The sequence below is a fragment of the Indicator indicator genome, chromosome 12 (genome assembly GCF_027791375.1).
Source record: "Indicator indicator isolate 239-I01 chromosome 12, UM_Iind_1.1, whole genome shotgun sequence".
NCBI classification, from domain to species: domain Eukaryota; kingdom Metazoa; phylum Chordata; class Aves; order Piciformes; family Indicatoridae; genus Indicator; species Indicator indicator.
The window spans coordinates 3,498,284-3,521,902 of record NC_072021.1 but is presented as its reverse complement, the minus strand read 5'-3'; the positions used below and the strand labels follow the sequence as shown (position 1 = coordinate 3,521,902).

At 48.9% G+C, this 23,619-nt stretch overlaps 1 protein-coding gene across 1 annotated transcript in view; it reads left to right on the top strand.

Annotated features, from left to right (window-relative positions):
- The window catches only part of MATN2 (matrilin 2), a 65,104-nt gene that overhangs the window by 30,450 nt on the left and 11,035 nt on the right, over positions 1-23,619 (top strand). The window contains exons 5-17 of the mRNA XM_054385377.1: positions 1,699-1,821; positions 4,071-4,193; positions 9,346-9,468; positions 12,830-12,952; positions 15,082-15,204; positions 16,290-16,412; positions 18,312-18,434; positions 18,552-18,674; positions 19,726-19,848; positions 22,216-22,338; positions 22,428-22,550; positions 22,642-22,764; positions 23,386-23,508. Of these exons, the coding sequence (XP_054241352.1) occupies positions 1,699-1,821; positions 4,071-4,193; positions 9,346-9,468; positions 12,830-12,952; positions 15,082-15,204; positions 16,290-16,412; positions 18,312-18,434; positions 18,552-18,674; positions 19,726-19,848; positions 22,216-22,338; positions 22,428-22,550; positions 22,642-22,764; positions 23,386-23,508 (1,599 nt within the window). The remainder of the gene's footprint in view (positions 1-1,698; positions 1,822-4,070; positions 4,194-9,345; positions 9,469-12,829; positions 12,953-15,081; positions 15,205-16,289; positions 16,413-18,311; positions 18,435-18,551; positions 18,675-19,725; positions 19,849-22,215; positions 22,339-22,427; positions 22,551-22,641; positions 22,765-23,385; positions 23,509-23,619) is intronic.

Below are 23,619 nucleotides of genomic sequence, written 5' to 3'. Positions count from 1 at the left end.
TACTATTGCTGTTGTGAAACAGCACACCAGGTGTTTTCTTCTAAATCCATTCTCTCTTGGTGCTTGCCAGGAAAATGGTCTCACACAGTAGCCAATAAGCAGTCTAAATTGATATGATTTGATATATATGTGTATTCTGAAGGATAAAATGAAGTTCTTTCAAAGTATGAACATGACCTATCCCCTTTCCTGACTAGATGACCTTGCCTAAATATCTTAGCACACCTTTGCAAAGAGATGAAAGGAACTGATTCATCAAAACAAATTATTGCCTCCTAAAGTAGTTTGGGAGGCTCAGGAGTATAAAGGAATAAAAACATGACTCAGCTGGCAAAGAAGGGGAACCTGACTCCTTAAATGTCTGTGAAGCTGAGCACATTTACTGTCTTCTGCAGAAAGAATCAGGCAAATTTTGTCTACTGTAAGCCTGGCAGCTCTTTGGGGAGAGAACACCTGCTTTGTGGCTTGGCTTTAAGTTCTTCCAAGGCTTTCTTTGTGAAGAGACAGCTTACTCTGCAAAGAAAGGATAATAATTTAAAAATAATAATACATCAACTTCTTTAGCACTTTGGAACGGACCTGACTGAGTCAACTCTACAGAGTTATCTTATTGCCCTTCAGGAATCTGTCTTGGAAATATGGAAATATGAAATACGTGATTGTTCTGCCCATGATGTTTTGTTTCTGTCATCCAAAAGGTGTTACATAAGCAAAGTAGCAATGGTGAGTATTGGCCTGAAGCTCTCAGGCTGCTTCATAGCTGCAGCTGCTTTGTACAGGATGAAGCTGGAGCACATTAGGGAGAGTACATGTAGAGGGATGGGCCTTTAGTGCAGAAGGTATTGCCATGGGTCTCCTTTATACTCAGGCCATGGAAACAGCTCTTAAGAACAAATACAGCTGGGAGGCAACTAAGGAAAAGCAGAGCAATCCCAGGACTGGGACAGAAGGCAGAGCTAAATGAAACAAACTTTGCTACGCCCTGGTGTACAGTGTGAACATCTGGAGAGAGTTACAGACAAGCATGGCTTCCAGTTCTGAGAAAACATGTTGAGGAGGCTCCTGACAGTCCAAGAGCTTGATAAATGTTCAGAGGGTAGGAGAAATTACAATTGTATCTGTAGTGTTCTTCTCCTAGGCTGGGTGTTATGGTGTTTCCAGGTGATGCCAAGACGAGAAGACTCTTATTGTGAAAGGCAAAAGCATTTATTGCCTAAGCAACTAAGCAAAGCACTAAGCACAAGCAAAAGCCAGAGCTTAAGCATAAGCCAAAGCCTACTACTCTGTTACATAGTCAACTTCTCTACTGTTCTAATACAGAGCTGTCACATCCCCATTGGCTAGCCTTTCACTGACATAGGTCCAAGCAAAGCATACAATAGGTTAATACTGACAAACAAGCTTCTCAACATATCCAGTCAGCTTCTGCCTAGTCTTTCTCTTCAGTTACAAGGTGCTCACATTCTTCCCACTCAAAGACAAAGCATAGCCTTCTCAGATGTTGTTCAAAGGTTTGCTATCTTCCTACATGAAATGACCCAGGAGTGACATCAAATCTGATTTACCCACTGGAGAAAGGCTGTTTATGACAGAGGTGTTGTCAGCTTTCCCTCACTCCCAGCTGCTGTGTGTAACTTGTGCCATGCTGGTTCTGGTTTTGTTTTGCTCACTGCACATCTTGGTCTTGTTCTTTTTCAGTTGTTGACTACTGTGCTTTGGATAACCAAGGTTGCCAACACGAATGTGTTAACACTGAGGACTCCTATTACTGTAAATGCTACCCAGGGTTCCTTTTAAACCCAGACAAAAGAACCTGCAGAAGTAAGTTGTGCTAAGGTTGAACTATGAACAGTTTTGTACTTATTCTGTCTTCCAGTTCTCAGCAGTGATATTCCCACAGGTCCCTGGAACACTGAACAATGTATCAGGTAGAGAAAATGTTTGGAGTGCACTGGAAGCCAAAGGTCTTGCAGGGCAATGCAAGTTGTTCTGGGATTAGTTTGGCTTTTTAGGGGAAGGGCTGAGGGTAGAGGTCACTAATATGAACAGTGAAAAACAAAGTAACAGGAGAGCTCTTTGGAGCACAAGTGTCCCCTATGTCCCATGTGTTATGAATCATAGATTTGCGGAATGGTTTGGGTTGGAAGAGACCTTCAAGATCATCCAGTGCCATGGGCAGGGACACCTCCCACCAGCCCAGGTTGCTAAATGCCTCATCCAACCTGGCCTTGAACACCTCCAGGGAGGGAACATTCACAACCACCCCGGGCAACCTGTTCCAGAGTCTCCCCACCCTCACTGCAAAGAATTTCTTCCTAATCTCCAGTCTCAATCTACCCTCCTCAAGCTTCAATCCATTCCCTCTCATCCTATCACTCCCAGCCCTCGTCAAAAGTCCCTTCATGCTGCCTGTGAGCTAGCATAAATAACATGAAGAAACAAACCTCAGACCCCTGGACTTAAAATGCTGGTAAATTAAAAACCTTTAACAGAAATTCCTACCTATTTGGTTTACATTCTGAATCTCAGGGATGATCACCTGCTAGCCAAGACTCACAGCTGTGCCAGACCAGATCTCAGCAGCAGCAAGCAGGCCTGGGCCTGGGGCACAAGCTCATGAGATCTTGTGATTATCTAACAGTCCTGGGTTTCCTTTCAAAAGCATAAAGCAGGCTTTCATGCTCTTGACTACAAAGAAAAGCTTGAAAATGGAACCATTAGCAGCACAGTCATCCATGGCTGACAGTTGTGTTCTCTGGGAGTTACTGCAGCTTCTCAGAATGAAATACAAGGAGCGAGGCTCAGGAGGACAACCCTGCCAACACCCACAGAGTCCTCTGAGTGTGGCTGGAAGAGAGCAGCAAGCTGTCAGTGAGGCAAGCAGAGGGCATTCCTAGCTACTAGGTTAACTATTATGGGGACTGCTGCCACTCCTGCTGCTCCCTTCAAGAGAGCATGTTCACAGATTGCATTGGGTTGGAAGGGACCCTCAAAGATCATTTTGTCTAACCCCCTGCAAGTCATCAGGAACACCTCAAGATAGATCAGGCTGCCCAGAGCCACATCAAGTCAGATCATGGATGTCTGGAGTACCTCTGCTGTGAGGACAGGCTGAGGGAGCTGGGGGTGTTCAGCCTGGAGAAGAGAAGACTCCAGGGGGGCCTTAGAGCTGCCTTCCAGTACCTGAAAGGATCCTACAGGAAGGCTGCAGAGGGACTTTTCCTGAGGGTGTCTAGAGACAGGACAAGGGGGAATGGTTTGAAGCTGAGGCAGAGCAGGGTTAGACTGGAGCTGAGGAAGAAGTTCTTCATTCTGAGTGTGGTGAGACTCTGGAACAGGCTGCCCAGGGAGGCTGTGGATGACTCCTCCTTGGAGGTGTTTAAGGCCAGATGGAATGAGGCAACCAAGTCTAGTTGAGAGGCATCCCTGCCCATGGCAGGAGGTTTGGAGTAGATGATGTCTAAGATCCCTTCCAATCTGAGCCATTCTATGATGATCATAGAATCATAGAATTGTCAGGGTTGGAAGGGACCTCAAGGATCATCCAGTTCCAACCCCCCTACCATGGCCAGGGACACCTCACACTACAGCAGGTTGCTCACAGCCACATCCAGCCTGGCTGCAAAAACCTCCAGGGATGAGGCTTCCACCACCTCCCTGGGCAAGCTGTGCCAGTGTCTGGTGATGATTGTCCTGCTTTGTCTAATGAACAGCACTCAAAAGCACATTTGTGTATTTATTACAGGTCAGATCTAACTTGCTCTGAGTAAAATACAGAGGTAGGTTTGATGAGGCAACATCTGGGACTTAGCTGCAGAATGCTGAGACATGTTTAGGATTCATGCATCTTGAGGTGTACTTGAGGTATGGCTAATTAAGGCAGGGATTTGGGGGAAGCGGGGGGAAAGGAATATTTTATTTTCATGGTATGAGCCAATATGGTAAAAAAAGTCAGAATGGTACCTAGGAAAAAAGTAAAAGCCTAAAGTAAACAAAGTAATGTATCTCTCCTGAGCTTATTTCTGAGGAATTGTATTGTTCACTGACATCCTTTTTTCCCCACCTTCTAGGACCAGACTATTGTGCTCTGGAGGACCATGGTTGTGAACAGGAATGTGTTAATGCAGATGATTCCTATTTTTGTCGATGCCAAGAAGGGTTTAGACTTAATGCAGATAAGAAAACATGCAAAAGTGAGTAATGCTTTGGACTAACAAAGTTCATCTGCTTGTGTTTCTTAAACCTGCTGTCAATAGTTTCGCTTCTGAAAGGATGAAAGTTTTCTCCATAATTAAGATTGAAACAAATGTTGCTTTATAAAGCTGAGTTTTCACTGAGCCAGTCGTGCTGGGAAAGCAGTTTGCTGTTTTGCAGCCTAGATTGGGTATTAGAGGCTTTCTGGAGAAAACTGTGCAAACCTGAAGAGTGATAGAGGAACCAAAGTGGCTCAAACCCATAGATTCTTAGATGACATTAGGCTGGAAGAAGGGACCCTCAAAGGGCATCTTGTCCAACCCCCTGCACTCAGCAGGGACACCTCCAACTAGAGCAGGCTGCCCAGGAACACATCCAGTCTGACTTGAATGTCTGCAGGGATGGAGCCTCAACCACCTCCCTGGGCAGCCTGTTCAGTATTTCACCACTCTCACTGTGCAGAACTTCCTCCTGATGTCCAACCTGAATCTGCCCTGCTCCAGTTTCAAACCCTTGCCTCTCATCCTGTCCCCACAGACCCTTCTGAACAGTCCCTCCCCAGCCCTCCTGTAGGTCCCCTTCAGATACTGAAATGCAGCTCTAAGGTCTGCCCAGAGCCTTCTCCTCTCCAGGCTGAACAGCCCCAATTCTTTCAGCCTGTCTTCATAGCAGAGGTTCTCCAGCCCCTTGATCATCTTGGTGCCCTCCTCTGGACCTCATCCATCAGGTCCATGTTTCTCTTGTGTTAGGGACCCCAGAGCTGGATACAATGAGGTCATTACCTGAAACTTTCTGACCTTGTCTTGTAGTGCCACAAGCAGCTTTAAGGAATGAATTCAGCTTGCTTGGCCCAGTGGGTTTAGCCAAGGACAGATGTTTGTTGTTAGCAAAACAAACTAACCTGATCTAGTGACTCAGTTCTTATGGGGAGGAGAAATGTCCTGCTGATATTTTATGAATAAAGAGCTTACCTGGAGCAACATCATTATAGATCTAGACACTCACAAAATTTGGAAGTTCTGGAGCTGTATTTTTTTTTCCAGTCTTAAACTTGCATTCCCATGAAGCATCATTGTCTACTCAGTGCTGTTTCTCCAGCACTCCCTGCTACCCTGGTTTTTATTGTCCCTGTGGTATTTTAATACATTCAGGGGGGTTAGAGATTGGAAGAAAGATTGAGAGACCTGAGGCTGTTTAGTTTGGAGAGGAGAAGGCTGAGAGAGGATCTGATCAATGTCTGTAAATACCTGAGGGGTGGGTGTCAGGAGGAAGGTGCTGCCCAGTGTTAGGATAATGTACAATAGGTACAAGCTGGAACACAGGAGGTTCCACCTCAACATGAGGAGAAACTTCTTTCCAGTGAGGGTGCTGGAGCCCTGGAGCAGGCTGCCCAGAGAGGTTGTGGAGTCTCCTTCTCTGGAGACTTTCAAAACCTTCCTGGATGTGTTCTTGTGTGACCTGCCCTGGGTGCTCCTGCTCTGGCAGGGGGGTTGGACTGGATGAGCTCTGGAGGTCCCTTCCAACCTGTGGCCATTCAGGCTTGGTGCCTTCCAAAAAAGAAGTCACAAAGGTGAGACCTCCAGTGCCTGGAGTGCCCAGCCCAGGGGGTGGACACAGGCAATAGTGTATTTCTGCCCATAAATCCTGCACCCTTATAAACCTGGCTGAAAAGTTATTCTCTCTCTCTTTCTTCCCTCTCTGCTCCTGTGGGAGAGAGACTCTCTCTTGTCAAGTAACGATGAGGGAGTTTCCCAAGCCTCTTTGGCCTGAGTAATTTTTTTCTCCTGCACAATCTTAGCCTGTTCAGGCCTAATGCCAGGATAAAAAGTGGGAGGAGAGACAGTTCAGGTCTGGCCAGCCTGAAACCAGCCAAGCAGTGAGGGGGAAGAAAGAGCCCTGGGGGTTTTGGGTGAACCCCAGGTGGGGAGAAGGGGAGTGTTGGGCTTTTGGTCTGGTGTAAAGGAACTTGTGTGTTGGGTCTAGGCTGGAGATTTACTTTGAATTGCTATGCTCACCACCAATGCTTTGTAGTTTTTGTATCACCTATGAATTGCTTTCGCATTTAAAGTTTCCATGCCTCTCCAATCCATTTCTGTGAGCATTATTCTTTTGCCACTTTTGGAGCAACAGAGCAATCTGTCATGCTCTAAACAAGGACCCAAACCCCTAACATTCTATGACTCCTGGGGTGCATTCAGAGGAGTGTGTCCAGCAGATCCAGGGAGGTTCTCCTCCCCCTCTACTCTGCCCTAGTGAGGCGTCACCTGGAATATTGCATCCAGTTCTGGGCTGCCCAGTTCAAGAGGGACAGGGATCTGCTGGAGAGAGTCCAAGGGAGGGCTCCAGGGATGCTGAAGGGACTGGAGCACTGCCTGGGGAGGAGAGGCTGAAAGCCCTGGGGGTGTTTAGTGTGGAGAGGAGAAGACTGAGAGGGTATCTGATCAATGTCTATCAATAGCTGAGGGGTGGGGATCAAGGGGGAGGGGAGAGGCTCTGCTCACTTGCACCCTGGGATAGGACAATGGGTGGAAACTGCAGCACAGGAGGTTCCACCTCAACATGAGGAGGAACTTCTTTACTCTGAGGGTTCCAGAGCCCTGGAACAGGCTATCCAGAGGGGTTGTGGAGTCTCCTTCTCTGGAGACTTTCAAGAGACATCTGGATGCATTCCTGTGTGGCCTGCACTAGATTCTATGGTCCTGCTTTGGCAGGGGGTTGGACTGGAAGATCTCCTGGGGTCTCTTCCAACCCCTAACATCCTGGGATCCTGTGACTCTGTCATTCTGTGATGACCAAACTTCCAGTTATGCTAATTTCTAAAACCTGGTAAGGAGCAGCTTGATAATTCCTCCACTCTTTGAAGAAGTGAGCCAGGAGATGCTGCATGAGAACCCAAAGTATTTTATGCCTGGAACATTTCAGGTTAAAATTTACAGTAGTGTGGGTGGTTGTGTTGTAAAAGCCCCAAACAGATGCAGTTTCTCACAGAGAACACTGGAGAGCTATCTTTTCTTTCCCACAAAATTCTTTTTGAGCTCTGAGAAGTTACACAAGCTTCTTCAGGATGATGTAAACTCTTGGGGAAAAAAAATAACAAAAGGAGAACCTTCCAGTTGGAACTTGCTCAAGCTAGTAAACACTAACACCTTAGCTTTACTTGTTCAAGCCAATGTTATCCCTGTGTAGAAAGTTAAAACCTGGGCCAAATACTGGGGGGAAGAAAAAATTGTTGCTTAGTTAAATAAACGAATAAACAGCAAAATTTAGAATGAAGTAATTTTAAATTGAATACAGGAATGGATTTTATGTAAGCAAATAGCTGCAGACGTGCCTTGCCACATCTGTAAATCATCTGCACATAGAGACAGATGAGAGTGTGTTTGGGTCTGAGGGAACACCACTGCTTTTGATCAAGTTAAGCTGAAGTGGTTTGTGCCTATAGCACAGAATCACAGAATGGCTCAGGTTGGAAGGGACCTCAGAGATCATCTCCTCCAACCTCCCCACCATGGGCAGGGACGCCTCTCAACTAGACTCAGCTGCTCAAGGCCTCATCCAGCCTGGCCTTGAACACCCCCAGGGAGGAGGCAGCCACAACCTCCCTGGGCAGCCTGTTCCAGAGTCTCACCACCCTCACACTGAAGAACTTCTTCCTCAGCTCCAGTCTAACCCTGCTCTCCCTCAGCTTCAAACCATTCCCCCTTGTCCTGTCTCTAGACACCCTCAGGAAAAGTCTCTCTGCAGCCTTCCTGGAGGATCCCTTCAGCTATTGGAAGGCAGCTCTAAGGTCCCCTCAGAGTCTTCTCTTCTCCAGGCTGAACACCCCCAGCTCCCTCAGCCTGTCCTCACAGCAGAGCTGCTCCAGCCCTTGGATCCTCCAGGAAGGCTGCAGAGGGACTTTTCTTGAGGGTGTCTAGAGACAGGCAAGGGGGAATGGTTTGAAGCTGAGGGAGAGCAGGGTGAGACTAGAGCTGAGGAAGAAGTTCTTCAGTACGAGGGGAGTGAAATTCTGGAATAAGTTGCCCAAAGAGGCTGTGGCTGCATCTTTCCTGGGGATGTTCAAGGCCAGGTTGGATAAGGACTAGGGCAGCTGAGTCTGGTTGAGAGGTGTCCCTGCCCATGGTGGGAAAGTTGGAGTAGATGATCTCCGAGGTCCTTTCCAACCTGAGCCATTCTGTGATTCATCCTTTGTATGTCTGCCAGTACACTTGAAGAGTTTGAATGTGTTGAAGTTCTAAATTAGTGATTTCTCATCCTGTTGAAAAAGGCTTTGCTGCTTATGAATTAATCCAGAAGCCCTCACTTCTGTTTTAGAATTACTTCATACTTTCTCTCTGAGAAAATTTTCTGGTGTCCAAAAGAGTCAGCCTTGCTTGTTAGAGAGCATGATTCTGTGGGTATGACCAGGAGGGACTGCAGGGTTCTTCATGTTAGTTTTTCCTCTGTGATTTTTGGTACGGGAGGTCTGCCCCTACAGAAGTGTCCAGAGAAGGGCCACAAGGATGAGCAGAGGGCTGGAGCTCCTCTGCTGTGAGGACAGGCTGAGAATGTTGGGGTGGTTCAGTCTGGAGAAGAGAATGCTCCAAAAAGACCTTCTTGTGGCCTTCCAGTATCTCAAGAGGGCTACAAGCAAACTGGGGAGGGACTTTTGAGGGTGTCAGGGAGTGATAGGACTGGGGGCAATGGAGCAAAACTAGAAATGGGGAGATTCAGATTGGATGCTAGGAAGAAATTCTTCCCCATGAGGGTGGTGAGAGACTGGCAGAGGTTGCCCAGGGAGGTGGTGGAAGCCTCATGCCTGGAGGTTTTTGCAGCCAGGCTGGATGTGGCTGTGAGCAACCTGCTGTAGTGTGAGGTGTCCCTGGCCATGGCAGGGGGGTTGGAACTGGATGATCCTTGAGGTCCTTTCCAACCCTGACAACTCTGTGATTCTTCATCAAGTTTGTTACCTGCCAGGTGGGGTTGTTGGTTTCCTGGGGGTGTTGTTAAGGCACTCCAGCTGCTGAAGCAGGTGGGGATGCTGCAGAAGTGAAGAGCTGTGCTGATCTTTTGGCCTGGCTCTGTGAGGGCATTGCCTGCTAACCACAGTGTGGCAGTGGTTGTGTCTATGGCTCCAATGTGATTTCCTCAACTGTTCACACAAATCAACAGGGGTGGACCACTGTGCTGAGAGCAATCATGGCTGTGAGCAGCTGTGCCTAAACACTGGTGCCTCCTATGTCTGTCAGTGCTCTGAAGGATTTGTCATCAACGAGGACCTAAAAACCTGCACACGTAAGTCTCATGAGAACCTCCTTAACCTCATTCTTTTCCTCACAGGGCAGAGGAATTTATTCTTACAGGCTTACCTTCAATTTATTCTTACAGACTGCATGTTGACAATACTTTTAACCATGGCTTGAAAGCAGAAACAGACAGGGGAAAAGGAAAAGACAAAAAAAAAAGTCATAGGGGATGATCCTCTGCTCTGGTGAGACCCCACCTGGAGTACTGCATCCAGGTGTAGAGCCCACATTACAAGAAGGATATGGACATGCTGGAAGGTGTCCAGAGAAGGGCCATGAGGATGAGCAGAGGGCTGGAGCTGCTCTGCTATGGAGACAGACTGAGAGAGTTGGGGTTGTGCAGTCTGGAGAAGAGAAGGCTCTGAGGAGACCTTCTTGTGGCCTTCCAATATCTGAAGGAGCCTCCAAGAAAGCTGGGGAGGGACTTTTGAGGGTGTCAGGGAGTGATAGGACTGGGGGGGATGGAGCAAAACTAGAAATGGGGAGATTCAGATTGGATGTTAGGAAGAAATTCTTCCCCATGAGGGTGGTGAGACACTGGCACAGGTTGCCCAGGGAGGTGGTGGAAGCCTCATGCCTGGAGGTTTTTGCAGCCAGGCTGGATGTGGCTGTGAGCAACCTGCTGTAGTGTGAGGTGTCCCTGGCCATGGCAGGGGGGTTGGAACTGGGTGATCCTTGAGGTCCCTTCCAACCCTGACAATTCTGTGATTCCATGATAGTATAACTGTAAATCCTCCAAGGTTTGGCAGAGTTTTGGAAGATCCAGGTGTTGAGGACAGTTTTTCAATGGCATGAGAAGGGTGTCTGACCAACAGGTCAGTGTCCCCCAGGCAAACTGCATCAGCTTACCTGTGCTAGGAGGTGAGAGTCCCACAGTGGGCTTCAGATTTTGCTTGGAAGCCCTTAATAAGGGAGCAAATGTTGTCCTGAGAGCTCTCCACCGTTTACCAGTCTCGTGCTCACTGAGAGTCATTGCAGATAAACAAACAGCTGAATTGCCTCCTTCAGAGGGCAAAAGAATTAGATGGGAAGGGTCAGGAAAAGAGGAATGTGAATTCATTTTGCCTGTTGACTTTTCCTGGACCTCTTTGATGAGAAGGATTTGGCCACTTTGGCTCCAGGTTTAGGAGGTACAATACTTTTCAAGCTCGAGTATTGGAGCAGCTCCAGAGCTTGCTCCTTTTCTTGCACTCAGGCAGCACAGTTTTAAGAGCCCTCAAAATCCAAGTGCTCAGTCACAAAAAATGATCTAGGGAGAGGTGAGGCAAATCAGCAAAGGCAAATTTGTCTTTAAACTTATCTTTGCCTCCATATTACTTTTCCCCCCATCCAATACTTTGAGAGACTTTGCTTCTGCAACTACAGCTCTAATAGAAAAGCAGGACCAGTGTACATGGAGCAGTGACAGGGTCTGGAGCCTAGCCCCTGGCTGAGACACCTGAAGGCTGTGAGGCCATTCAGAGACTTGGACAGACTGAGAGCTGGGCACAGAGGAACCTACTGAGGGTCAACAAGGATGAGTGCAGAGTCCTGCACCTGGGGAGGAAGAATAAACTGCAGCAGGACAGGTTGGGAGGGGATCTGCTGGAGAGCAGCCCCAAGGAGAAGGACCTGGGAGTGCTGGGGGACAACAAGTTCTGCATGGGACAGCAATGTGCCCTGGGGGACAAGAAGGCCAATGGGGTCCTGGGGTGCATTCAGAGGAGTGTGTCCAGCAGAGCCAGGGAGGTTCTCCTCCCCCTCTGCTCTGCCCTGCTGAGACCTCACCTGGAATATTGCATCCAGTTCTGGGCTGCCCAGTTCAAGAGGGACAGGGATCTGCTGGAGAGAGTCCAAGGGAGGGCTGCAAGGATGCTGAAGGGACTGGAGCAGTGCCTGGGGAGGAGAGGCTGAGAGCCCTGGGGGTGTTTAGTGTGGAGAGAAGACTGAGAGGGGATCTGATCAATGTCTATCAATAGCTGAGGGCTGGGGATCAGGAAGGAAGGGACAGGGACAGGCTCTGCTCAGTTGCACCCTGTGACAGGACAAGGGGCAGTGGATGGAAACTGAAGCACAGGAGGTTCCACCTCGACAGGAGGAGGAACTTCTTTACTGTGAGGGTTCCAGAGCCCTGGAACAGGCTCCCCAGAGAGGTTGTGGAGTCTCCTTCTCTGGAGCCTTTCCAGCCCTGTCTGGATGTGTTCCTGTGTGACCTGTGCTGGATTCTATGGTCCTGCTCTGGCAGGGGGGTTGGACTGGAAGATCTCCTGAGGTCCCTTCCAAGCCTTAGCATCCTGTGTGATCCTGTGACAGCAGCAAGTGCTGCCTGCAGGTTCCCAGGGCTGCTGTGTCCCTGCATTACAGAGAAACACTTCTGCAATGTGAGATGAGCAATGGACCCCATTTAACAGTCCTTGTCATTTGCCATTCCTTGCAAAAGCTTGAGTAGTCCAAACCCACTGAGGTCCCTCAGAGGCTTCCTGCTTGCTGCCATGGCAGCTGGGTGAGGTCCACAAGTGACTTCTGGGGGCTACTATCCTCACTGCAGCTAGTTTGGAGGCTGTGTTTAAAAGAAAAATGTTCCCAAGGTGGCATTTATGGCTTTGCCACTGTCTTGTATAAAATTATTGCTAAAGTGTTTGGGGTTTGTGGATTCAGTTTGTGAGTACTGAGGTGTGGTCCCTGCTGAGCTACATTAAGCACAGGAAAAAAGGATTTCTCAGCTCTGCTGAAAGCAACCAGGGGAAAGTACCCCAGGCCCTCTTTGCATTTTATTTCACAGATTCATAGGATGGGTTGGATTGGAAGGGAACTTAAAGATCATCTAGTTTCAACCCCCCTGCCATGGGCAGGGACACCTTCCACCAGCCCAGGTTGCTAAATGCCTCATCCAGCCTGGTCTTGAACGGCTCCAGGGAGGAGGCACCACAATATCCCTGGGCAACCTGTTCCAGTGTCTCACCACCCTCAAGCTGAAGAATTTCTTCCTAATCTCCAGTCTCAATCTGCCCTCCTCAAGCTTCAATCCATTCCCTCTCATCCTATCACTCCCAGCCCTTGTCAAAAGTCCCTTCATGGCTTTCTTGTAGCCCCCCTCAGGTACAGGAAGGCTGCTCTAAGGTCAGCCTTCTCTTCTCCAGGCTGAACAGCCCAAAGTCACTCAGCCTGTGCCCATAAGGGAGGTTCTCCAGCCCTGTGGTCACTTTGTGGCCCTGTGTGTATCCTGGGAGATAAGGCAGTGAATCATTGCTTAAGCAGTTCAGTGTATTTGGGTTTCCTTGCTTATATGCCATGCAAATGCTAGAGGCTAAAACCCGTTGATGTGTTAATTTATTTTTCTTTTCTGTTGCTAACTTTGATTGCTCCTGCAGGAGTTGACTATTGTGCCCTGGGTGATCATGGCTGTGAACATTTGTGTGTGAGTGGGGACAGATCTTACACCTGTCAGTGTCTGGAAGGATACAGGCTTCGGAGTGATGGCAAGACATGCAGACGTAAGTGAGCATTTAGCAGCTCCAGCCAGGATTGTACTGCACACCTAGAAGGTCAGGAGGGGATCTGCTGGAGAGCAGCCCCAAGGAGAAGGACCTGGGAGTGCTGGGGGACAGCAAGTTCTGCATGGGACAGCAATGTGCCCTGGTGGCCAAGAAGGCCAATGGGGTCCTGGGGTGCATTCAGAGGAGTGTGTCCAGCAGAGCCAGGGAGGTTCTCCTCCTCCTCTGCTCTGCCCTGCTGAGACGTCACCTGGAATATTGCATCCAGTTCTGGGCTTCCCAGTTCAAGAGGGACAGGGATCTGCTGGAGAGAGTCCAAGGGAGGGCTGCAAGGATGCTGAAGGGACTGGAGCACTGCCTGGGGAGGAGAGGCTGAGAGCCCTGGGGCTGTTCAGTGTGGAGAGGAGAAGACTGAGAGGGGATCTGATCAATGTCTATCAATAGCTGAGGGCTGGGGGTCAGGAAGGAAGGGACAGGGAGAGGCTCTGCTCAGTTGTGCCCTGGGATAGGACAAGGGGCAGTGGATGGAAACTGAAGCACAGGAGGTTCCACCTCAACAGGAGAAGGAACTTCTTTATTGTGAGGGTCACAGAGCCCTGGAGCAGGCTGCCCAGAGAGGTTGTGGAGTCTCCTTCTCTGGAGCCTTTCCATCCCTGTCTGGATGTGTTCCTGTGTGACCTGTGCTGGATTCTATGGTCCTGCTCTGGCAGGGGGTTGGCCTGGAAGATCTCCAGAGGTCCCTTCCAACCCCTAACATTCTGTGACCCTGTGAAGAAATCTGTAACCTAGGGTTTGATTGCCTAAACATTGCTGTCCAGTGGCCTTTTAAACTGTCAAGGACTCCAAAAGTTCATTATTTCCCCTTTGGTGTCCTATTTGCCAGCAGTATGTCAACATCTGGGATATGTTTAGATGCTACAGCATCTAAAATGGTACTGGGTGAACACTTCCAGGCACCTCAATCCCACCCTGACTGTTTGTGTCCTTGAAAAAGCAGCCCTGAAACCGGACTCTTGTGGACTCAAAACTATTTTGGTCTGACATAATCCTTGTAAAGGACAACTGTAATTTTCTTCTCAAATCAAGGCACAAATATTCTGCTTCTGAAGTCTTACACACAGCATGAAGCTTGCAATATGAGTAAGGGAAAGTTCATTGTGTCCAGCATGGGGTAAGGATGGTTGCAAAAGGGATAGAATTGCAATGGAGACTTGGTACTTCATGCAGCTGTGATGAATGGCAGGTATCAAGAAAAAAAGTTCCTTGCAAATTTTTTCTCCAGTTTTATACTTTTGATCCCTAACCCATCAAGGAAGGATCGTGGATAAGTCTCTGAAAAACACACAGGCATTGAGTATTCTGTAATTGTAAGCCCCCAAATAGCCACAGATCTCACCAGCTTTTTGTTACAACCCAAAAGACGGCAGGGGCTATAGATTCATACAGTTATGGAATGGGTTGGGTTGGAAGGGAACTTAAGGATCATCCAGTTCCAAGCCCCCTGCCATGGGCAGGGACACCTTCCTCTAGCCCAGGTTGCTCAAGGCTTCATCCAGCCTGGCCTTGAACCCCTCCAGGGAGGAGACATCCACCACCTCCCTGGGCAACCTGTTCCAGTGTCTCACCACCCTCACTGCAAAGAATTTCTTCCTCATCTCCAGTCTCAATCTGCCCTCCTCAAGCTTCAATCCATTCCCTCTCATCCTAACACAGCAGCCCTTGTCAAAAGTCCCTTCCCAGCTCTCTTGTAGCCCCCTTCAGGTACTGGAAGGCTGTTCTAAGGTCTCTCCAGAGCCTTTTCTTCTCCAAGCTGAGCCTGTCCCCATAGGGGAGGTTCTCCAGCCCTCTGATCATCTTTGAGGCTTCCTCTGGACCCTCTCCATCAGTTCTATGTCCCGCTTATGCTGGGGGCACCAGAACTGGAGGCAGTGCTGCTGGAGGGGTTTGAGCAGAGCAGAGGGGCAGAATCCCCTCCTTCACTCTGTTGATGCAGCCCAGGGAAAATGTATGACTGAGTCCAGTCTGCCAGCAAGGACAAAGGACATTCAGTAGCTTGGAACTGTAAGACTTTGAACATCTGACTCTTAGGTAACTCACCTAACTTCTTTTATCTGTTAAATTATTCCCAGGTAAAAATGTCTGCAAATCAGTCAGCCATGGCTGTGAGCACGTTTGTGTTAGTGCTGACAGCTCCTACAGCTGCAGGTGCCATGAGGGATTCATACTGAGAGAAGATGGCAAGACCTGCAGAAGTGAGTGACCAACATCTAGTGAACATTTTACCATGTGCAGCAGGCAAGGAAAGAAAACTTTTTGGCCTTCTCACTGAACAAAACCAAATGAAAACAAAACCAAAACCCAAAAAAGCAATGAAAACATCACAAAAAACCCCAAACAAACAAAAAAACCTGAACAAAAACCCAAACCAAGACCCTTCACCTCCTATCCTCCTCAACATTCATTTCAAGGAGTATCAGAGGGCTGGAGCTCCTCTGCTATGGAGACAGACTGAGAGAGTTGGGGCTGTTCAGTTTGAAGAAGAGAAGGCTCCCAGGAGACCTTCTTGTGCCTTCCAGTATCTGAAGGGAGCTACAAGAAAGTTGGGGGGGGTTTTTTTTTAGGGTGTCAGGGAGTGATAGGACTGGGGGGAATAGAGCAAAACTAGAAATGGGGAGGTCCAGATTGGATGTCAGGAAGAAATTCATCACCCTGAGGGTGGTGAGACACTGGCACAGGTTGCCCAGGGAGGTGGTGGAAGCCTCATGCCTGGAGGTTTTTGCAGCCAGGCTGGATGTGGCTGTGAGCAACCTGCTGTAGTGTGAGGTGTCCCTGCCCATGGCAGGGGGCTTGGAACTGGCTGATCCTTGAGGTCCCTTCCAGCCCTGACAATTCTGTGACTCTGTGATTCTGTAATGCTGTTGCTTGTGCATAGCAAGAAGGAAATGAGTCCATCAAGAGCAGCTTTTGAACCTGCTGGTAGCATTTGCCCTGCTAAGTTCTGAGCTGAGAGCAGCTGTTAAATGCTTTGGAGGCCCAGCTCTGGCTCAGTCATCCTCTGCCCTGCTTTTGCAGTTGCTCCAATCCTCATGTTTTCAGGCTCAAGCCTTTGTCATTTGGTGCCAAGAGCTCAGGCTGCTTTGCACAGCTAATTGCTCAGCAGCAGATGCCTGATTGTGCTGTGATTGTCTGGACAGGATACAGCAAAGCCTTTGGGTAGTGATGGGACTGGGGGGAATGGATGCAGGCTAGAGGAGGGGAGATTGAGGTGAAGACACAGCAAAGTCTAGCTATCTGCATTTTTTCATCATCTTTTCATTTTTGTATCTGTCATTCCCAGGACAGGACATCTGCCAATCAGTCAGCCATGGCTGTGAGCATGTCTGTGTTAGTGAAGGGGACTCCTATGTTTGCAAGTGTCATGAGGGTTTTCTGCTGAGAGAAGATGGGAAAACCTGCAGGAGTAAGTACCTCAGAATCACACAATATTTGGTCTGGAGAAGAGCAGCCTGAGAGGAAGCCTTCTCTATTCTGGTCAATATTTATAGGGCAGGTGTCCACAGGATGGTGTTGGGCTCTTTTCGGGGATGCCCAGTGACGGGACAAGGGAAAATGGGCACAAACTGCAACCCAGGAGGTTCCACTTGAACCAAGGAAAAGCTTATTTCCTGTGAGGGTGCTAGAGCAGGCTGCCCAGATTGATTGTGGAGTCTCCTTCTCAGGAGATGGACACATTCAGAGAATCACAGAATGTGAGGGGTTGGATGCAGAGACCATCCAGTCCAACCCCCCTGCCAGAGCAGGGTCACCCAGGGCAGGTCACACAGGAACACATCCAGATGGGGTTTGAATGTCTGCAGGGGAGACTCCACAACCTCTCTGGGCAGCCTGCTCCAGGGCTCTGCCACCCTCACAGGGAAAAAGTTTTCCCTTCTGTTCCTGTGGCACCTCCTCTGCTCCAGCTTGCCCCCAGTGCCCCTTGTCCTGTCACAGGACATCACTGTGCTCTGATAATGACTCAGACTTTTCTCTGCAGTCTGTAGATTTGTGGAAGTGTTCTAACAAATCTCTGGTGGGTCCCAACATAAAATTGCCAGACCGGCTCAGCTGGAAGCAGATGAAGCTGTATTTACAAGCAAATCTAAAATGAAACGCAATGAATAAGTGCAAAGTATACAATATTTATCTACAGGTATTTACAATTTATAAACAGCACAAGAACTCCCATGGGCTAACCAGGGGAGCTACTAATAGATTCCCCTTCTTGCTCCCTACTCACCCTGTACATGATGGAAGAGAGAAATAGCAAAGAGTTGTTTGTTAGATCCCTCTCTACTCTGCTGTGGTGAGACCCCACCTGGAGTACTGCATCCAGTTCTGGAGCCTCTGTTACAAGAGGGATATGGACATGCTGGAAGGTGTCCAGAGAAGGGCCACCAGGATGAGCAGAGGGCTGGAGCACCTCTCCTTTGAGCACAGACTGAAGGAGTTGGGGCTGTTCAGTCTGGAGAAGAGAAGGCTCTGAGGTGACCTTGTGGCCTTCCAGTATCTGAAGGGGGCTCCAAGAAAGCTGGGGAGGGACTTTTTAGGATCTCAGATAGTGATAGGACTGGGGGGAATGGAATAAAGCTGGAGGTGAGGAAGAAGTTCTTCCCCATGAGAGTGGTGAGAGCCTGGAATGGGTTGTGCAGGGAGGTGGTTGAGGCCCCATCCCTGGAGGTGTTTGCAGCCAGGCTGGATGAGGCTCTGGCCAGCCTGATCTAGTGTGAGGTGTCCCTGCCCATGGCAGGGGGGTTGGAACTGGATGATTCTTGTGGTCCCTTCCAACCCTGACTGATTCTATGATTCTATGAGATACTGAACCACAACAAAGCAAGCCAAGGTCAGCAAAGAGCCAGCAGAAGCACCAGCCAGAGCAGAGGAAGCAAAGAGAGAAGGTTAGTGTACACAACTAGCTTATGTTTGTTATCTGTCCAATGGGGTTGCTTAGAGCTTCTCATTATTTTCCTTTTTACTCCCAGTGGTGATTTATTTATGTTCTACTACTTTCTGTGCAAGATCTGTGGAAAATTTTCAAGGCACAGCCTGCAAGTACCACACAAATCCAACAACAAAAGCTTCTTATTAGAACACAGGAGCAGCACTGTAACACCTGCTGGAAGCTTGTAGGAGGCTCTGCAGACAGAAAAGCATATTTTAAAATCCCAACTGACATGCCTGGAGTCTAAGATTAAAGCCTGGAGCTTTTCAGGTGCCAAGAAGTCAGTCTTGCTGCCAGCAGACCTAATCAAAGCTGCTAGTTCTCCCTGGCTGATCTCTTGACTGTAGATCTGCTTTAACCAAACACCTCAACCCCTCTTAGGTAAAGACATCTGCAGAGGAGTCGACCACGGCTGTGAACACCTCTGTGTCAGCGCTGGGGAGTCCTACACCTGCCAGTGTTCTGAGGGATTTGCACTAAGGGAAGATGGAAAAACCTGTAGGAGTAAGTCTCCTTATCCTCAGCAGATGTCCTCTGTCAGCTGTGCATTCACAGACATCTTTCCAATACTGGCAACCTTATTTATTTAATTTCCTCCCCCCCCCCAACCTTTTTTTCCAGACAAAGATGTCTGCAATTCTGTTGACCATGGCTGTGAGCATGTTTGTGTGAATACTGACAGTTCATACATCTGCCAGTGCTACGAGGGCTTTGTCTTGAGGGAAGATAAGAAAACATGTAGAAGTAAGTTGGTTTGATGTTACTCTATGTTGTTTTTTTTTTTTTTTTTTGCACTCACAGGGCTACTGAAGAAACATCTTGGACTGAAGAAACATCTTGTGTTAGAGGCAGGGCTTCTTCTGGGCACTTTTGCCAGACAAAAGGAGGCTATCTTCTGTATTTGTTAGGAGCTTACTATGTTTACCCTTAAAAGTCTTGGGAATCACAGAATGTATCTGGTTGGAAGAGACTTTCGAGCTCATTCAGTCCAACCTTTCACCCAGCACCAGAAGGGTCAACACTAAACCATGTCCCTAAGCACCCACACACTGCTTAAACACCTCCAGGGATGGTGACTCCAGCACTGCCCTGGGCAGACCATTCCCATGGCTGAGAACTCTCTCTGTGAAGAAATATTTCCTAACATCCAGCCTGAACCTCCCCTGGGGCAGCCTGGAACCATTTCATAGAATCATAGAATCAGTCAGGGTTGGAAGGGACCACAAGGCTCATCCAGTTCCAACCCCCCTGCCATGGGCAGGGACACCTCACACTACAGCAGGTTGCTCACAGCCTCATCCAGCCTGGCCTTAAACACCTCCAGGGATGGGGCCTCAACCACCTCCCTGGACAACCCATTCCAGGCTCTCACCACTCTCATGGGGAAGAACTTCTTCCTCACGTCCAGCCTGAATCTCCCCACTTCCAGCTTTGTTCCATTCCCTCCGGTCCTATCACTTCCTCTGGTCCTATCTCTTGCCACCAAGGAGCAGAGGCTGCCCCCTCCTCGCTCCAGCGTCCCCTCAGGGAGCTGTAGAGAACAATGAGGTCTCCCTCAGCCTCCTCTTCTCCAGACTGAACACCCCCAGCTCTCTCAGCCCCTCCTTGAAGTCCAGGTGCTCCAGGCTCTTCTCCAGCCTCACTGCCCTTCCCTGGACCTGCTCTAGCCTCTCAATGTCCTTCCTGTAGTGAGGGGCCCAGAGCTGAACACAGCACTCCAGGTGTGGCCTCCCCAGTGCTGAGCACATGTTCTCATTCATCCAGCTGTAGTAAATAAAATCTGAATTATTCCTAGATAAGGACATCTGCAAGTCAGTCAGTCATGGCTGCGAACACCTCTGCATTACCACTGATGACTCCTACACTTGCCAGTGCCATGATGGATTTGTACTGAGGCACGATGGGAGAACATGCCGAAGTAAGTACCTCAACAATAAGAGAACACGTTGCATTTTCCTTTTGTTAGCAGATTATCCACTGATTCATAGCTCTCAGAAGAGAATATAGCTCTCTATAGGTCACACACAATCACAGAGTCACAGAATGTGAGGGGTTGGAAGGGTCCTCAGAAGATCATCCAGTCCAACCCCCCTGCCAGAGCAGGATCACCCAGGGCAGGTCACACAGGAACACATCCAGCTGGGTTTTGAATGTCTCCAGAGAAGGAGACTCCACAACCTCTCTGGGAAGCCTGCTCCAGGGCTCTGTCACCCTCACAGTACAGAAGTGTCTCCTCATGTTGAGGTGGCACCTCCTCTGCTGCACCTTGCCCCCAGTTCCCCTTGTGCTGTCCTTGGACATCCCTGAGCAGAGCCTGGCTTTGTCTTTCTGCACATCTTTATCCCCAGCAATGAGGGCAGCCCTCAGGCTCCTCTGCTCCAAGCTCCAAGCCCCAGCTCCCTCAGCCTGTCCTCACAGGGAGATGTTCCACTGCCTGCAGCAGCTTTGTGGCTCTCTGCTGGACTCTCTCAAGCAGTTCCCTGAGGTCCTTCTTGGTCTGAGGGGCCCAGAACTGGGCACAATATTCCAGATGTGGCCTCAGCAGGGCATAGCAGAGGGGAAGAAGAGCCTCTCTCAAGCTAAGAAATAAGGAATGCTGCTAGATGACTTCACTTCCTTCTATACTTTCTCCCCATCTATCCTTCTTGACAAGGTTTTGCCCAACTGGTTTTAACCATTGAAGTCATACAAATGCTGCCTTCAGTTCTCAGCAGTACCAGCTGGATGTTGTTTATCCTCATATCAACAGGTCCTATTCTTCTGAGGTTTGCTTATGCAGACTCCTGACATTGGTGTAAGAATGTAAAGAATTCTTTTGCTTCCCATCCTGTGGTGTTCTGTTTCATTTTGGTTTTTAGCAGCATGAATTTGTGCTCAATGGCTACAAAGTTATTCCCTCCTTTCACTTTTGCAGCTCTTCATTCAAAGTCCTCCTCCTTGCTCTAGTCAGATTAATCCTGAAATGATTTCTTGTCAGTAGGAGGCCATCCCCACCATGCAGCTCCTTCTGCTCAGGTGGTAAGGAGCTCATGCTCCATGTAAGCTGAGCCATTTCATCAGCCAGTTTGCTTTCAGTTTGCAGGCAAAGGCTGTGCCTTTAAAAATTTTCCACAGATCTTGAACAGAAAAGTGGTAAAAGGTAAATAAATCACTAGTGGGTGTAAAAAGGAAACCAATCATAGTTCTGAACAATCCCATTGGAGAGGTATCTACCATAAGACTTAGTTTGCAAAACAATCTCTCTCTTTTTTGCTTCTTTGCTCTGGGAGAGTCTAACTGGCTTCTGCTTGACCTGGGCTGCACTCCTCTGGTGTGACTGCTGTTAACAACAACTTCTCTCTGCTCTCTTTTCCCTTGTCCCTCTTTGTGTGCAGGGTAGGTAAGGAAGGGAGGCAGGGAGAGAGAAGCTGTTGCAGCTCCCCCGGTCTTTGGCCAAGGGGAGTTCTTGTGCTGTTTATTAATTGTAAATACCTGTAAATGTTATAAATCCTGTCTATTTTGTACATATTCCTTGCATTCCATTGTAGGTTGTAGTTTTGCTTGTAAATTCAGCTCCATTTGCTTCCAACTGAGCTGCTCTGGCAAATTTAATATTGGGGGGGGGGGATTTTTTTCAACCCACCCCAGCAGGCTTCCATCTTTCTTTGCTCATGGGATTACCCCCGTGGGTTTTTGGAGCTGTGGAAAAAAAAACCCAAACAGTTCAGCTGACCAAGCACATTAACTCTGCCTTGGTGAGACCACAGCTGCAATCCTGTGTCCAGTTTGGGGCTCCCCAGTTCAAGAGAGACAGAGACCTGCTGGAGAGAGTCCAAGGGAGAGCCATGAGGATGCTTAGGGGACTTGAGCATCTCCCCTGTGAAGAGAGACTGAGAGCCCTGGGGCTGTTTAGTGTGGAGAAGAGAAGGCTGAGAGGGATCTGATCAATGTCTATCAATAGCTGAGGGGTGGGGGTCAAGGGGAGGGGGCCAGGCTCTTTTGGGTGGTGCACAGTGATAAGCCAAGGAACAATGGAGACAAACTTGAACATAGAAGATTTCAGCTCAACATGAGGAGAAACTTCTTTAGAGTGAGGGTGCCAGAGGCCTGGAGCAGGCTGCCCAGAGAGGTTGTCCACAACTCTCTGGAGACTTTCCAAACCCTCCTGGATGCATTGCTGTCCAGATTCCCCTGGGTGATGCTGCTCTGGCATGGGGGTTGGACCTGATGATCTCTTGAGGTCCCTTCCAACCTCTGATACACTGTGGCACTGTGGTACTGTAAGCTATTGTCTGACTGTTCCCAGGCAAGGATATCTGCAAATCAGTCAGCCATGGCTGTGAGCACGCTTGTGTCAGCACTGGGGAGTCCTATGTCTGCACGTGTCAGGAGGGATTCCTGCTAAGAGAAGATGGAAGAACCTGCAAAAGTAAGTAGGCTGCTTGTGCAGCAGCACACTCTCCACCTGCAGCTGGTGTGGAAGGGCACTGAGCAGCAGGAGCTTGCCTCTGTTTGCAGATAAGGATCTCTGCCAAGCACTCAGGCACGGCTGTGAGCACCTCTGTGTTAGTACTGAGGACTCCTACGTCTGCCAATGCCACGATGGCTTCCTGCTGGCAGAAGATGGGAAAACCTGCAGAAGTGAGCAGCATGAGGGCTTAATGTGAGGAATTACAGACACAATGGAGGCCTCAGCTTGATGTATCCTGACTGCTGACTCTTGTGTTTGCAGAGAAGGATGTTTGCAGTTCACTCAAGCATGGCTGTGAACATCTCTGTGTGAATACTGAAGATTCATACATCTGCAAGTGTCATGAGAAGTTCACACTGAATGAAGATGGAAAGACCTGTAGAGGTGAGTAGCCTCAGCTGCAGAAGTGTGTTTTTATTTGAGGCTTTCAAGTGTTGTGGCTGGGAGTGTTTGCACATGTGTATGCTGGTGGGGTCCAGCGAGCTGAGTCACAGAATGGCTTAGATAGGAGGGGACCTCAAATCTCATCTACTCCAACCTTCCCACCATGGGCAAGGACACCTCTCAACTAGACTCAGTTGCTCAAGGCCTCATCCAACCTGGCCTTGAACACCCCCAGGGAGGAGGCAGCCACAGCCTCCCTGGGCAGCCTATGCCAGAGTCTCACCACCCTCACACTGAAGAACTTCTTCCTCAGCTCCAGTCTCACCCTTCTCTCCCTCAGCTTCAAACCATTCCCCCTTGCCTGTCTCTAGACACCCTCAGGAGAAGTCCCTCTGCAGCCTTCCTGGAGGATCCCTTCAGCTATTGGAAGGCAGCTCTAACCTGCCCCTAGAGTCTTCTCCAGGCTGAACACCCCCAGCTCCCTCAGCCTCTCCTCGTAGCAGAGGTGCTCCAGCCCTTGGATCATCCTTGTGGCCTCCTCTGGACTGATTTGAGCTGGTTAATAAAAAGTAATCTCTGCCTAAAGAACCTCACCTCACCAACTCCATCCACTTTTCTCAGATCAGGATGTCTGCAACTCAGTTGACCATGGCTGTGAACAAATTTGTGTTAACATGGACAATTCCTATGTCTGCAAGTGTCATGAGGACTTCATCTTGAGGGAGGATGGAAAAACTTGTAGGAGTAAGTGGCTGAATCTTTGTTTTGTGCTTCCTGATCTGGTAATGAAATGCATTATGCAATGACAGAATCAGAACATTAGGGGTTGGGAGGGACCTCCAGAGATCATCCAGT